General features: G+C 33.8%; 2 protein-coding genes across 13 annotated transcripts; both read right to left on the bottom strand.

The window, feature by feature from the left end:
* Positions 1-2,031: 2,031 nt before the first annotated feature.
* Positions 2,032-7,687, bottom strand: LOC8269803. 10 transcript variants are annotated; one of them, XM_048379974.1, is made up of 8 exons: positions 7,048-7,687; positions 6,841-6,922; positions 6,619-6,715; positions 6,226-6,336; positions 6,051-6,133; positions 4,208-5,950; positions 3,221-3,353; positions 2,032-2,839 (listed from the first exon to the last, which is right to left on the bottom strand). In XM_048379974.1, the coding sequence occupies exons 3-8, from the start codon at positions 6,629-6,631 to the stop codon at positions 2,193-2,195; spliced, it is 2,730 nt and encodes a 909-aa protein (XP_048235931.1). In that variant the 5' UTR covers positions 6,632-6,715; positions 6,841-6,922; positions 7,048-7,687; the 3' UTR covers positions 2,032-2,192. The 10 variants fall into 10 exon arrangements, with proteins under 10 accessions (XP_048235931.1, XP_015570537.1, XP_015570538.1 ...); XM_015715051.3 differs by having other exon boundaries at positions 6,623-6,715; positions 6,841-7,687; XM_015715052.3 differs by having other exon boundaries at positions 6,051-6,109; positions 6,841-7,686.
* A 2,170-nt stretch (positions 7,688-9,857) lies between these two features.
* Positions 9,858-16,141, bottom strand: LOC8269802 (ATP-dependent DNA helicase Q-like 1). Of its 3 annotated transcripts, none has more exons than XM_015729172.3 (12): positions 16,005-16,141; positions 14,623-14,747; positions 14,154-14,539; positions 13,585-13,845; positions 12,721-12,884; positions 12,396-12,492; positions 12,272-12,315; positions 11,562-11,676; positions 11,116-11,469; positions 10,598-10,822; positions 10,437-10,473; positions 9,858-10,338 (listed from the first exon to the last, which is right to left on the bottom strand). In XM_015729172.3, the coding sequence occupies exons 1-12, from the start codon at positions 16,007-16,009 to the stop codon at positions 10,256-10,258; spliced, it is 1,896 nt and encodes a 631-aa protein (XP_015584658.2). In that variant the 5' UTR covers positions 16,010-16,141; the 3' UTR covers positions 9,858-10,255. The 3 variants fall into 3 exon arrangements, with proteins under 3 accessions (XP_015584658.2, XP_015584660.2, XP_015584659.2); XM_015729174.3 differs by having other exon boundaries at positions 9,858-10,230; XM_015729173.3 differs by having other exon boundaries at positions 9,858-10,473.
* Between the last annotated feature and the right edge of the window lie 168 nt (positions 16,142-16,309).

Here is a 16,309-nt window from a genome sequence, read left to right as displayed (position 1 = left end):
CCATCTAATGCCTAATTTCTCCCAAAACAAACAAACCAACAAAAAGAAAAGAAAAAAAATGTGAAAAGTCGAAGTGAATTAGCTTTAGGGCTAACCTGTGATGACACAACAACCCTACTTCCAAATTAAGAAGAAGAAGAAGAAGGCCATTTTGGGGTCACATGCCCTTCTCCCCAATCTGTCATCTTCTTTTGCACCTCAACCATCCGATTGCCTCGAGATTCTTAAACAGGGGTTTCATCAGACAGTGCAATCTGGCGAGTGGCGATTGTGTTTATAATCAAAGGGGCTAGAGCATGTCGGATTCGGATGGCCTTCAAAATTACCCATTTGTGTTCTTAACATCACTGATATGGTACAAAAATCTGGTGTTAAATAATTAAATAATATCATTTTATCCTACTATCATATAAATGATACAACTTTTTTCTATTTTCCTTAAAAGGGTAAAAGTTTGACAATGGAAGGCATTGAGAAATGATGATCCGAGGGAAAACCCAAATATAAGGTAAAGGTACATTTTTGGACTAATTCATAGGATCCTTATTTTGGGCAGTTGCTACGAGGTTGAGTTTTAGCATCTTTAGTAATCTAATTAATTAATTATTAACTCCACTCTGATTAATAATTAATCATTTATAACAATAATAAACTGCAAAGTGAGTGACTATGCTAATAAATAATTCATTGATCAGAATAAAAATAAGATTACTAATCTGTTGACATTTGCAGAGATACAGTGTCTCTTTTCAGTTATTTCTCTATCCAAGAAAGAAGAATATTGGTATCATACTTAATTCATCTTAGCCTATTATTTTGTGCATTTTCCCCACACTAAGCAAGTGGGTCCTTTTTCCTAAAAAAAATAAAATAGGAATATAAAATGACATTTGGTTTGTTATAATATTTAATTATTGCTGTTAATCTAAGCTAATGGTTCCAACTGACTTGACATTTGGGAAGAAAGGGGATATAAAATAAAGTTTTCAGATTTAGAATAAATCACATGATTTTGTTATTAAACTTTAAGCTTTTAGTGCACCATGTGAGATGTGTTGACAATTTGAGACACTCCTTGTGGATACCCATATGGCAAATGCAAGGCATACCATCAATATGAATGTTCACATACACTAATTAATTATAACCTCAAAATTTCATGTAAGTAGTTGAATGAATGCAATAAAATATGAAAACTAAGTTCAATAGGGTTTTTAGGCCATCCAGAATTGATTTTGAAGGAGCCATAATAGCAAATGGGAAATTCTTCCCACATTTTGACTCAGTTATAGACAAATCAATTATCTAATATTAAAATATAAAAATATCCGATTCACCTATTTATTATTGTGTGTGTATACTTAAGATAAGCAAAAATGTATAAGAGCTTCGGATTATCTATTATTGAATTATTATTTCATTTAATTTACTTATTGTTATATAGTACTAGGTGGGGGATTCATGTAGGAGAAGTGCCAATTAAATTATACACATGTGGACTAGACAGTCTATTAATTCTTCAAAGTCTGCATAGAAGGAAATGTGGGGCGACTGCTATGTTAGAAATTTATTTTTCTAAATCTGGGCATTGGCTTTCATTTCTTCAGAAACTAAATGTTTTATTTATGGAAGCATTGAAGCTTTAATCCAACTCGAGTTGATCTTCTTGTGCCCTTAAAAGAATGAGAGAAGCATGCAATTGCATTGAAGCGTGGTTGATGATGAATGTATAAAAGATGGAAGAAGGTTAACGAACAACTGAACAAGCCATTTCTGATGGCACTGATTTGCAGAAGGAGCATTCACCAGTCCAAAATCATTTGTGGCGATGACCTTGGCCTATACTTTCACTGCCAACTTCACAACCACTCAGCCATCCCGACACTACCATCCTCCAATACAAACTAACAGCCAACGGCACACTGGTGGAGTTGCACAAACCTAACTGTTTGATATGAGTTTTTTAATTAATCTTTGGACAGATAAACCTGTAGGGCACTAATGTTGCAGCAAGTGGTAGACACCCATAAATTATTGGACACTAATGGACAAGATAATTATGGATTTGGTAGATGATCATAATTCATACATCTTTCCTACATGAAAACAAAAGAATACAGGGTCAACAGCTTCCAGAGAAGCGAATGGTAAAATGAAAAGGAAGAAGAGAAGATGTTTTCTTTTAAAGGGCTTTACAAGATAAATAAATCAGAAACCAGTTCATCAACTAGACAAGTTAGAATATCTTTTTCAATCTCTATGCCTTGTTCGAAGGCCTCTATGTTAAAGTTGAGCCATCTCCCATACCCGGAGCTCATGTCCTTGTCTACAAGCTCGTCCACCATCAAGCTTCCCATGCATTTCCAACCCAATATCTCTTTGTACAATTCCTCTGCCAACCAACCCTTTCTTTGAAATAATGTCCCTGTTTTAGCCCACGACTTGTAGCTGCCAACAAAAGTCTGTCCACACATGAGCTCTATGCATTCACTAACACAATCAAACAAAACCTTTCGCTCAAGCTTGGACATCTCTTCATTTATTTTCCTTCCATTCTCTTGATCCTCTAACTGATGAAAAAGAAGTGGATTTATGACCCTCGGAATGTCCAATCTGAACTCTTTCAACATTAGCTCTGCATTGTCAAGTACATCCCTCACATAATCTAGTTCCCATTCACTTGATTCCTTAAACTGTGGCTTGGTGAACATTTTAGCTATGTGCTTTCTTCCCACTTCTACTGTAGATATTGATGATGCTGAGTCTGATAATTCTGTCTCTCCTTCCACTTCCAAGGACTCGTTTGTAAAGAAACCATTGAGTACATCGTCGGATTCAACTGATGAACAAGAAGAGTGCATTTTTTGTTCTTATTATCTTTACTAAAACATACAACTCATCCAAAAACAAGGAAAAGAAATATCACAAGTACTCTATGAGATTTACATACACTCAACAAAGCTCATTTCATGATGTCTTGCACCATATTGACGATTTCTGAAAACCTTAAGTGGTGCTCAATTCTATTTTAAATTATTCTTGACACTTATTTTCCATTATCATTAAATGCTTGCCGAATCACCTAACCACTTTTAGGCTATTAATATTTGGTAATTTTGCTCAGTTCTAGGATATCATACATGTGTTAAAATAAAAATCTAAAATCCTGATTGTATTTAGTAACATAAAGAAATTAGAGGGAAATCAGGCATGTCTTTACCATTGGTATTTGAGCAACTTCCACTCCCAAAAGAAGGTTCAAGGATTGAAACGGGACTAAGATGTTGACATCGGTCCTTTTCAGCTTCGCTGAAGTTGCTGCTGCTGCTGTACTCTTCTATTTCTTTTGATCCCTGGAACAGCTAAAACAAAATTAGTGAAGAAGATTATGATGTCAACATACACACAAACAAAATGCCATGTTACTAATTTATTTCAACCAAGATGCTACATATGCAAGAAATAACTCAAACGTATAAAGAAATTTGTGCCAAGCTCCAATTTCTGAAGCTCAGCCAAAATAAAAGAAAAAAAAAGGACTTGAGACGGCACTAACAAATTGTAAACAGCAATCTGCTCTATAGAACTTTAAACATTTAAAAACCAGCATATACTAGGTTATAGCATGTGTTATTGTTACTTCAGGCACCAACTCTTATCCATAACAGCAAAGCGCATGCAAGGTTTACCAGAATTAACAGCTAAATAACACAAAACTAGAAGAACCCAGTGTTTGTTTTGACAAAGTTGCAAAGATTGTGAAATTTAACACTAAGATAAAAAATTTAGTCCTAGTTCATCAGCTATGTCTACTTTACTATAGAAGCAAGAGTACAGTAGAAGCATAATCAACCCCATTGACAAACAGAAAGAATAACAACAGCACTACAGAAACATTAACAGAAGGAAGAAGTGCAACTGCCTCCAAACTAGTGATTATGAATCTTCTTGGCCCAGTGGGAAAGTCTATATAGTAAAGTTCATATTTCTACTATCAGCAGTATATAGAACTATTATTTTTCTCATTTGGGGAAAAACCTTTTTCTCAACCTTTAACTCCCAAGTCCTGGTTAAGGCTTTCAATGTACATTAAGAGTCGTTTTACAAATAAAGCATTTTGATATACCAAGAACAGAGAAATAAATAATAATTAGTAAATAACAAGAAAGAATGCTTTATAGTAGCTTCTCAAACATATAAGACGGACCTGCCACTTTAGGTTCTCATTAAGCCTTGAATCCTCAACAGTGAAGCAATCAAATTCATCTAGATAGTCTGACTTGTCATTTTCTATAAGTTGAGACCTCCTATCCTGCGCTGCAGGGATGGTGCTAATCACATGGCATATGGACATAGAATTCTGTAAAATGGATGTAGAACTAGCACATTTCTCGTCTCTGTTCGTGTTACTTTGGGATGACTCAACTTTATTTGCTAATTCGCGCAGCTTTTGTTCCAACAGAACACCCAAAGCATCACCACCAATTATATTTAACCCAGGAAAAGATGTGGACTTATTGAAGTAAGGATGACCATTACTGCCAAACAAATCAATCACAGAGCTCTTACTTTTTTCCATCACAGAGGGCTGTGGATCAGGTGTGGCCTTCTTAACAGGGGATGTGAATGTAAATGAAACTACATCCATACCATTTTTCCTGTTATCTACAGCCGTGTTCATGCATCCATCTACTGCCAGGTTGCATTTTATGGACCTCTCAACTCTATTAAGTGATTCATTATCAGAAACACCTCTCCCAATTTGAGGCTCACCATTGACAGGCCTCTTCTTCAAAGAGATGTTATTTGGTTTCTCCTTTTCAGTATCTGTCACCACTAAGTGCATCTTTCTGGACGTTTCAGGCTTTAAGACCACTTTATTTGTCGTCCTACTTTGCCCAACAGAGCTACTCATGGTTTGCACTCTTTTGCCTGCCTGGTTAGAAAAAGAATTCTTCAAATTTGTACTCTCTTTACCAGATGAAGAATTTTGCTTCTGGTTGTTCTGCCTAAGCACATTAGTAGTCCTGTTTTCAGAAGTTTTCTTGGTCTTTTGGCTACTAGACTGGCTCTTAGGAGACTGGTTAGATCTAATCTCCTTCTGCTCCTTCTGCTTCTTAATGTTGCTATTTCTTGATGTTACTCCCTCTCTTCTTTGAACATTGGACCTCACTTGTACTGAAGGTGACACTAATTTTCCCTTATTTCTTACACTTTCAGAAGTGTCTTTTTCAGAAAAAGTAGAAATCTTGCATGAGGAAATGCCTTCTGATCCTCTTGCACTCCTGTCACAAAGCTGTCCTTTAGTATTCTTGGCAGCAAAAAAGTCATTTGATCTCTGAGGCCTAGATGCTGTATGTGCTGCTTCCATTTTCCGTTTCAAATCCCGAATCCTTAAGGGAACTGAGGTGGACCCAATTGATGGCATTTTACCATTTACAGTTGCCTTAGGACTTGCCTCAATTATCTTCGCAGCTGCCTCCATTATGTAAGTTGCATTCTTTGTTGGGATAAATCCAGGATTTTTGATTGGAGACAACAGCTTATGGTGGGTAAGTGCAATTGATTTAGCTGATTTTGGAGGCAACATCTCAGTTTGAAATCTCTCAATTGGCCGGTTTTGCACCTTTTGTGACCTTGATTCCAAGGAATTCCGAGAATATCCCTCCAGGTTACTGGAAATATTAAGATACTCCATGGGCTTATACTCACTCCATAAATTAGGGGTACTCCTATCATATTGAGAAACCCTAAGCGAGGAGGCATTAAGTAATGGAGTAGAAGATGACTCAGCAGCATTTGATGTTGGCAAAGAATCCAAGCCCATAAGTCTAGCGACCACCCCAGGTGCTCTACTTCCATATCCTTCATCACTAGTTACTGATGAAGTACAACTAAAGTCACTACTAGCCTTGTTACTTGAATTTACTCTTCTATCATCCACCTCTAACTGGATATATAGCAAAAAGTTTACCATTTATTAAGGTTAAAAGATTACCCGATATTTAACTTAATAGAGAATAATATTACAACAGAGTGGAAACTCTCACCGCATGATGTTGTGATCTGGCTATACTTTCAACATTTTCTTGTCCTTGCGCTAATTCTGCTTTTCGAATTACAAGAATTGCAACTATACCCATTTAAAATTTTGCTTAATGTATAAGTCATACAAATTATAGAGTAATATGTGCATTTTCAAAATCTAGAAGAAAACCATTGTACCAGGTAATTCAGAGTTGTTCAGGAACAGCTTCTTACGAGACTTTCCATTCCAATCAAACAAGTGAAAAAAGCTTCCCTTTGAACGCTTTCTCTCACCCTCCATTATCTCATCTACAAAACCAAAACTACCAAAATGTCAAGTAAAACATCTCACAAAAGCCAGGTTATACTACTCAAATCATAAGCACGGAAAGATATTCAAAAAAAGTAGAATGAGGTTTTAAAAAAAAAAAAAAAGCATAAATATCCAATATCTCACCTATAATCTAATCTTAATCATCTGTACAGTCTTATAAAATTAGAGTCAAACAAAGTTTGAAAATTTCAAACTAGTCCAAATCTGAAAAAGCAATTAAGATGAAAGTTCTAAATCACAACCATGCCTAATATTACCTACATTGAACATTCAGCTCGGTAAATCAAATAATTCAATTCCAGTATTAACCAAATCTCAAGAATTGTGGAGGCACAGAAACGATTTTTTTTTTTCCTGAAAAGGGCAATTTTTCAAATTGAACCACCAAGGAGAAAAGACACAAGTTAAATATATATATTAAAAAAGAAAAAGAAGGAAAAACATTAAGAAAAAAAAAACCTTGAATCTCAGAAGCTTACCTGAAATCCTTCAAAATGTAGAAGACCACAAAAAGCTTGTTCTTTTTTCTTTCGTACAAAAAGAGAATCAAAGAAATCCCATCTGTTTAGACCCAGAAAGCATAATGGGAGTGTCCAGAAAAACAATTTACAGCAAATGGGTAATCTTTAAATGACCAAAAGACAAAAATTTTAAAACCATATAAATAAATCTCATCAGTCACTCACTCAGCATCCACATAATAAACAAAGCCCCATTCTTTAGCTTCAAGTATTAAACTATCTGTTTAATGGGTTTTTAATTTTTGGAACTTTCACAAGCAACAGATAAAGGAAAAGAAGAGGAGAGCTGAGGAATGTGTAAGATATGACATTAGGGTTCAAAAGAAAAATGCCAAAAAAGAACTCAAAAGGGCCAAAAGAATAAAAACTAAATAAAATAAAATAAAAAATGGCCGCTAATGGTCCAAAAAAAATTGCAGTAAAAGGATTAAGGCAGCTCTGAAACAGTAAAATGTGTCAGTAATGAAGAGAAGAAGAGAAAAATGGATGTTTGTGGTGAGAGCATTAAATATTGGAGAAGATGAGACACCGCAAAGATTTTAAGGCCTGAGAGAGGCTCAGACTCCAGTGCCACAGGGACCTGAGTTATGGCATCCTCACCTGTGAAATTTGTAAATTTTCCTCCACTGCCCACTGTGCCACTGTATGTATGTTTGTATGTCTGTAAAGGCCCTTTTTTCTTTTTTTTTCCACGTCCAACTTATTTCAGTGTACTTTTCACGTCATGCCACGTGGTCTCTTCTCTTATGGATTTTGAGATTGGTGTGATTGGTTCCCCTGTTAAGGGTTCAAATCTTCAAATTTGGAATGGAATTCTTAAAATTTATGTGTTATAAATTTTCATTTTTATAAATTTATTCCTTCTTTCTTATTTATTGGTTATGTTAGATTAATGGATTTTTAAAGGTATTAATATAATGAATAAAATTTAATATAATTCTTCAATTATTAAAATTATCAGTTTTATAAAAAATTCGCTTTGTATCTTCTTTTTTAAAATTTCTAAATGATAAATTTTATAAAATTTATGAATTTTTAATTTAACTAAAAAATAAATTTTTTAAAAAAATTCAGTATATATACATATCATGTGATCTAGGCTACATACATTATTAATCGTAATAAGAATTTAATGCACAAATAAATTTTTTCTTTCTCGAGCGGGTAAAATTTAAATTTTTAGTTGTCATTTTAAAATAATAAAGAAAAAAAATATTTGGTACAATTTGCGCTTAAAATACAATATGATGAACTTTACACCTAAAGCAAATTTAATTTAACATTGAGATGATTTAAAGATAATATTCATTTGGACTAATATATATGTAAATTTAGTCCGACAATAAATATACATTTCAAATTAAACATGTATCTCACTTTAAATTAGGGCAACTAAAACAACTTTCATTTGAAGTCATCTTAGTAAGAAGTTTTGGAAGGTCCATTCCATTGGCACTCTTGGAAATCAAAAGGTTTCTTTTTCTTTCTTATCAATTGGAAATTAAAAGGATTGGTGTTGGTGACATGTCTTTGAGATTTTCTCTTGGAAGGTGGTGCTTTTTCAGTTATTAGTTACCAAGTAATCAACAAGATTGAAAAAGTTTATCTTCAGCAGCTTGAATGTCGTTTCATATTAATTTATTAATTAATATAAATTATTAATTTATAGAACAATTACTAAGAAAATATTTTATGTATATAGAATTTCACTGTATACTTATAGATAATTAGAAAGTTCTCATTATATTGTTTTACTATTATATGTTTATTGTTTGTATATTACCAAATATTGGGACACATGCTTCCTGATAAAATGTAATTCCTTTAATATTTATTAATTATTAGATAGTAAAAATCTAAGGTATGTCTATAAAATGCAGTCAATATTAAAAATTTATTAAGTATCAAAGTTTATTAATTTAGAGAAGTATTATCATAAATAAAACTTGAGCAAAAAATAAATAAATATTGCTATCTCTTTTGTTAAGATTCTGCATCATCATCAAATCAAGGAATAGTCATTAATTTTTACGAGAAAGCACAAACCACCAAAAAAATCACACCTTAGATTTAGGAGAGGAAATTGCTATGAGCCTTTATACAACTCTCAAGTAAAAGAAAAATGGTTTGTTTTTATATACTTTACAGGGAGTGAGTGATAAAGAAAGATTTGGATGGAAGTAAAGGCTCACATATAAGAAAAAGAAATCATATATATATATATATATATGATGTTGGGTTGTTAATATGTCACAATCTGATTAAACACACCCAAGAAAAAAAAAATGATATAAATGTAATCTGAAACCAAAATGCAATGGTAGTTGCATGTGCTCTGCCAAAATATTCCTTGAAAGTCTTCCACTAGTTATTTGAAGATCTTAGATCTTAGATTTTATTTGTTGGCTAATTAACCAGCAACAGCAAATAAGAATGGTTGGTACAAGTGATAATTAGATTTTGCCTAAGATCAAATGTTTAACATGCTGCAGTATGTTCTATGGATTAAGAACAGCCAAGCCAATTATATGGGTGTTTTTGGCATAGCTATCGATTAGCATAATTGTTGGAATTGAAAACTTATCAAGTGCTTTCTAACGAATAAAACTCTATAAATTCAAAACATGTCTACTGTGTTTTACCAAAGTGTTTTATCATCATTTTCTAAAAATTGTTGGTAGCTATTACAACATACAACAGCTTTAAAAATTCCATTAAATCTTATTTATAAATTTAACTATTATTTATAATTAAAATAATAAGAATTATATAATGTGCGAGTAGACAATTAGTTTAAAATATTTAGCTATCATTTTTAAATGTATTAACCATTTTTTTAATATTTCTTCACACAACTTATCCTTGTACCACTAGGAGTTTCAAAAAGAAAAACTGTATAAAATCTTATCCAAATGTCCAGTTCAGATGAGTAAGAAAGAGCCATTTGGCCTAGGCCCTCAGAAAAAAAAAAACACTATAATGATCATCGATAGCTCATTGACGAAACTTTCAAGAGCCACCCAATCAAATTACTAATTCGTGCAGATATAATTTATATACAGGAAAGCGGTCTGTGGCACAAGGTTATGTTTTCAGCTATGCCTCTTGCCTCTTGCCTCCAACCCCAACCCCACTCTTAAACCCTCCATCACATGCACCCGCACAGAAACAAATGTGCAATAGTTACAACTGCTGCAAATGTTGCAAGAAAGTCCAAAATCAAGCAATGAGTTTGGTCTGAAGTACCTTTAACTGATAACGACCGTATAAGGCTTTGGTCCCTCTTTTGATTGAGATGCGGGTGAAACGCAAGATATGCATTTTCATCTTTCGAAAGCGTCATCTATGCTAAAAGAATTCACCAAGCAAGATGTCATGGTGCCAACGCATGTGGTTGTTCTCTCAAAAGAAGAAGAATGTGGCCACATACATTATTGAAATGGGACATTCTATCAGCTACAAACATAAACATGCATGTACTTATACGGAACTCTTGAGACAATTATCACATGGATTAGAACCGTATTTACAGTCTTTTGGATCAAAAGACTCACCAAAGTGTTCGAGTAAGGCTTGTCTTCGGCATTCAGCCTGGAAATTCAGACAGACAAGAAGATAAAGCAATTTTCGACTAAAGATTTTCTGAAATAAGTAGGATAGATGTTTTACATGGTCCATAAAAATAATAACTAGTTGGTAATGCGAGCATGCTTGCCTTGAGTTCGCAGTACTGTTGCATTTTCTGAGCTTGAGCCATTGCTGTCTTAAAGCTTTCCCTTTTATATCCTTGTCCACTTCGTAACATACATACAACCCGGCTGAAGTCTTTCTTCTGGTATAGAGCAATGCATGCAGCAGGGAGATTATCTCTTCCAGCCCTTCCAGATTCTTGATAGTAGCTTTCAATTGATTTGGACAATGTATTGTGGATGACAAAGCGCTGAGTGTATGAAAAATATAACTTTTAAAACTTTGTAATATGCAGTAAACAGAAATTTAAAACGGAAGAAAAGAAAGTCTGCTACACCGCAGACGAAACACAATTTAAAAGATAACAAATAATCATATCAGCAAGCTGAAGGAAGAAGTGTGCTATTGCTATAAACAAAATCTTGGACTGTTGCAACAGACTGCATCTTGTAGAGTGGTTAAATTGCAAAGACCATAGCCGAATTACAAAATTAGTATAGAAGAATTTAAGAAATCAAAGTAAAAATGTTAAACTGAACTTACAACATCTGGTTTATCTATTCCCATCCCAAATGCAATAGTTGCACATACAATGTGGGCTTCCCCCATATGCCATTTCCTCTGAACTTCAACTCTTTGGCGAGTTGCCAGACCAGCATGATAATATACTGTCTTAATCTTACATTTGTCGTTCAAAAAATTTGAAACCTCAATGCATTCATTTTTTGAAAGGCAGTATACTATTCCACATTGATTTTTGAAACGATCCTTCAGAAGCTGTCCAACCTGCTTTAGCGATTCCTTCGTCTTTCCAATCACTTCATACTTTAAATTGGGTCTATCAAAGCTGGTCTCAAGTACAAGAGCATTCGGAATTCTTAAAGCTTTTAATATGTCCTGCAAATAAATTTTTTTCAGATAATGAGAAAAACATTCTTTCTTCTAAGAAGGTACTCAGAGATAAGGGTGGCATCTTGCAAACTGATTACCTCACGAACCGAATGGGTTGCTGTTGCAGTCAAAGCTACCAGTGGAACATCTCGAAAATTCTGCTTAAGACATCCTAATCCTCTATAATCTGGGCGAAAATCGTGTCCCCACTGGCTGCAATGGTAGAAATGGATAAGTAACAGAAGTTCCATTTGTGTATCAAAATTCAAAAGACTAGTTGCTTTTAAGGAAAAATGAAAACATCAGTTCTGAAAATAAGTTCATAACTAGATCTATAATTTGGGGAGCCAGATCAGTGTTTATCCCCTCTATTCATATAAGTTAAAACTTAGTTTTCAAAAAAAATTTACTGCACTGCAGCAAAGAAATGGGATAGATGCAACCTGATGGCACCTGTATCTGATATCTATAAAGCATTATGTTTATAGAAACTCAAAAAGTGTTAATCTAGAAAAAGGCACATTTAATAAATTCATCTTTCAAGTCCCCATTTTTTGATTGTACATTGTTACCAAAAAGTATGGCCTGTAATAAGATCATTATTTCAAATGTTCTATAATTTCTAGTCCACATGAGAGGTGCAGAAACAACTCTGCCCTACAAGGATAGACCCCAATTGCATGCTAGAGAGAGAAGAGAAACAGTCCGATCGACTGGCTGTGTAAGAACTTAATTTCGTGACCTACTCGTAATCATCAATAGAAACCAAAGAAACTATTGTATAATATGCAAAAAAGAAAGGACCTACCTAACACAGTGTGCTTCATCAACTACGAAACCTGCTAGTTGTCCCTGTGATTTATCTGGAGTGTTAATTAGACAATGTGTTCCTTGGATAAAAAAAAAAAAAAAAATTCTGAAAGAAGAGCTACCTTCCAGTGCAGGCACTTCAGTATTTCAAGAAATCCTAGGTTTCCAGCAATCCTCTCAGGAGTCACGTACAAGAGTTTACATGATGGTTTTTCTTTCCTAGGAGAATGAAAAGCACAATATAAATGTCAAATAAATTTGTAAAAAAAAATGATGAAGCCATGAATAGAGTTGTAAGACCAAGTAATACGAATTATATAGCAAGTTGTATTAAACAATATTCAGCAATGGATTATAACACGGAAAAAAGAATATTTTCATGTATGAACTTTTACCAACAGTCAAAAAAGACTTCCTCGTAGATTCCAACATAATGAAAAACCTTACCTTAGCTCCTGAAGGACAGCTGCAGCTTGGGAAGCAGTTTGTTGAGAATTCAAAAAAGTTGCTGGTATTCCAAATTTGAGGTTGAGTGTAATAATCTGATCCTGAATGAGGGATAGTAAGGGAGATACAACCACCGTAACACCTGGCTTTAAAGTTGCTGGAAGCTGCACAAGATGCATAATAATAAAGGTCAGCCTTCTCTCAACCCACAACTTCCAATGCAAACAACTTAATGAGATTTTGCCCAAATAAGTTGTTAGCAACATGAAATCTATTCTGCTGACTACACATCGTGTGCCATCAGGTGTTTAGGCAAGGAGCAATATTAACTGGATAAATAACATAGATCAGCTCCATGTAACACTTACAACTATAGATCCGAGTTAGCTTGCAGGATCTGATTCATATAATAAGCAATCCCAATTCAGTTATTTCTGCTGCAGAATAATGTAATGCACCTTTTTGCTGCCTATGCTAGTCAAAACCTCATTAAATTTTAGGGAGGAAAAGCTGGATTAGGTTTACAAGTTTTGTGTGACATTATATTTTTAGAAAGAACTTGAAATATTTTTGAACACTGTCAATTTGTTTTCCATTTCTAAAGTACATAATATTACAACTCACAGAACCTTTGTTATTGAACTTATAGCATTAAAACGGGTATTTCTTCCCTCAATACACAGGGAGAGCATTGCAGCAATATTAATCAACATAAGTGGTATTTAAAGGCAAATTTGGTGTGGAAAAAGTCAGAAGTGATAAAGTAATTGGGTAAACAACACAACACGGAAAGAAAATGGAGCAAATTAACTTCAAGCCACAAAGAAAAAGGATAAAGTTCTGGTTAAACAAAAGAGACATCACCTGGTAACATAGACTTTTACCACCTCCAGTAGGCATGAGAACAAAACAATCTCTCTTTGCCACAGAAGCTTTACAAGCCTGATGTTGCAAAGGACGAAATGACATATTCCCAAATATTACAACATTTGCCAGTTCAAAATCATCCAAAGCCTGCAATTCTTCATAACTGAGCATCGGCCGTCCATCTTTTTGTATCCCAGGATGCTTCTTTTTGTTGCAAATCGATGAAGCAGAACCTTGAGTAACACTGCTCTTACAATCCTTCAATAAAATGATCAACAACATCAGCACCTAGGATTACTAAGAGCTTTTTCATTAATGAGAGTATAAAAGAAATTCAAGGTAAATACATGATGCATGCAAACTTGAGCGACTAAATTTATGACTAGCACATCATATGGCATCATAATCCCATTGCATAAATATCTCATCATAGGAGAATATAAGTACTGAAGCAAATTGCATCAAACCTAGACGGATTGTTCGGAATAAACTATGTACAAGAGTTCAATTGAATTGAATTCTTACACAATCATGTCGATCTTTGGCATTTAAAAGAAAAATCTTACCATAGATCTTGATAAAAGCTGACTGGAGGTAGCAGACAAAGAGCTCTTTCCTTCGGTGATACTAAACTCAGGATCTTCGGATTCTTCGCTGACACTAGAAGAATCCAAATCCATCCAAGTTTGTTTCTCTTTTGGTTCATCATCATCATCTGTAACATTTATATACCCTCTTGCATTCTCATTATTACCATTATCAACCATCGTACAATTACTGTTAATAGCATTTTCATCACTAAACATATAATTGGCTAAAGCACCACAAGCTTCAGATTCAATAGCTTGCAAATCATCATCCCAATCCTCACTATCTCGCATTGATTCAGCTAATGCAGCAAGAAAATCATCTCCACAGCACTCCACAGTTACAAAATCTTGACCATCGTCGCCTTCAAGAAAAAAAAAAAGAAGAAATTTAATTAAAAACATTTAGAGTTTTTAGGGTTTGAGTAAGGGATTGAGAAAAGAGTACCGTAAAGAGAAATTAGACGGTCTAAGCATTTGTTAGCTGACTCTTCATCGAAGCCACATTCCTGAGCTAAGCTTAAAAATCGAGCTTTCTCTAACTCCAGATCGTGACGAGCCATTTTCTTTTTGCTGCTCCGATTCAGCGTTTGTGTATAGCAATGATAATAAATAACAGATTGAAATTAAAACTCGAAAATTTTGACAAAAACTCCCGCGCTATTACTACGGTTTCTGGGAGAACTGTACTGGAAACGACGTCGTTTTGTATTGAAGGAAAATTTTCTGATATTAATTTTTTTTTTTTTTAAATTCTTTTGCCAATAAGCCTCTGAGACTTTTTTGAATTGAGACATTTTTCAAATGAAATCTTAGTTTAATCTTTCACTTTAAAGGGTTTTACTATGGGTTAGTTAATGTTAGATTATCGTACTTTTTCTCTCTTAATTTAACTTTTAAATTTCTGTTTTCATGATTCTAATCGTTAAAATAACTAATTTAGTAATTGAAGAGAAATATATTTTTCATGTGTTTATCTAATATCTAATTATTTTATTAAATTTTCCTATTTCATTTGTTTTAAACTCGTTTTTCAATATTTTTCTGAAATATTTCTTTACCTAACATTTAAAGTGTTCTCAAGTGTTACAATATAAATTTCATAACAAAAATATAATATTTTAAACTGATTTGTACATAAACAAAAATCTTAGTCGTTACCACAGCATATTAAAATAAATGATTTCATATCGAATAAACTATTTATTTTGACTTTCTTGTATTTTCCCACTAGTATTTATTTAATATGAAAAACATGTTACATTTTTTCCATGCATTAAAGATCTTCTTTAGACAAAAATATTAGTAATTTTAAGATAAAATGGAAAAAATCTGTGATTGGACATACATTTGTTCTTGTAGATTTGCTTGAATATGTGAAATTAGTCTAATAACTTTAGCTTGAATCGGCAGAAAGGTCCAGACTGAAATTATAATGGTTCTGAACTCCGCAGTAAACATTAGGAGACTCATTTTTGCACTTCCATGAAAGAAAGAACATGCAAATCATTTATGGAAACAGAAAAGAAAAAGGAGACACTGAGATTATGAACTCGCTCATTTTTTCAACAATTTTATTTGTGTTATTGCATACAAACAGAATGATTTTCAAACAGAAAAAAAAAAAAAAAAAAAAAAAAGAGAATAATTATCGGCTGGTGGAGCAAAAGGAAGAATAAACCTTTAATTCCTTCGGAAATTACATCTCCCCAGAAAAGAGGAGGGAAGAAGAAGAAGAAGAAGAAGAAGAAATATTGAGACAGTTATACAAAAAAGGAGAAAAAGATTGCTTCACATGAAATATATGCAATACGCAGTGATCAGCTTTACCTCATTAAATGGTTACGTTAATCTGTGGCCGTATCTGATATTCAAAAACCATGCACAATCCTAGAACATGTCTTCTTAAACCAACGAAACCCTTTCTTTATAGAGATTTTAACCTTCCCTTCGACGGCATAAAATTTATATTGAGCAACTCTCTTTTTCCTCTTCGTCTCAGGAGCATTCCACCACGAAGAATGCTTCGCACCGTGTTGCCTGGAAGGAATATCAAGAGACGGGGCAGACCGGCCTGTGTACAGTCTGTTTGGTTTCTTTCTTACAATTTCGCCTCCTCTAACACCGCCACTGTT

The sequence above is a fragment of the Ricinus communis genome, chromosome 10 (assembly GCF_019578655.1).
Source record: "Ricinus communis isolate WT05 ecotype wild-type chromosome 10, ASM1957865v1, whole genome shotgun sequence".
Lineage (NCBI taxonomy): Eukaryota > Viridiplantae > Streptophyta > Magnoliopsida > Malpighiales > Euphorbiaceae > Ricinus > Ricinus communis.
This window is presented reverse-complemented; position numbering and strand designations above follow the sequence as displayed.

Excerpts from the sequence above, each read along its gene's own strand:
- LOC8269803 (XM_048379974.1), bottom strand. Across the intron at positions 6,134-6,225 it reads GAACAACTCTGAATTACCTG|TTGCAATTCTTGTAATTCGA; the intron begins GTACAATGGTTT and ends AAATGGGTATAG. Across the intron at positions 3,354-4,207 it reads ATGAGAACCTAAAGTGGCAG|GGATCAAAAGAAATAGAAGA; the intron begins GTCCGTCTTATA and ends TAGCTGTTCCAG.
- LOC8269802 (XM_015729172.3), bottom strand. Across the intron at positions 12,885-13,584 it reads GTAAAAGTCTATGTTACCAG|CTTCCAGCAACTTTAAAGCC; the intron begins GTGATGTCTCTT and ends CATCTTGTGCAG. Across the intron at positions 11,470-11,561 it reads CAACCCATTCGGTTCGTGAG|GACATATTAAAAGCTTTAAG; the intron begins GTAATCAGTTTG and ends ATTTATTTGCAG.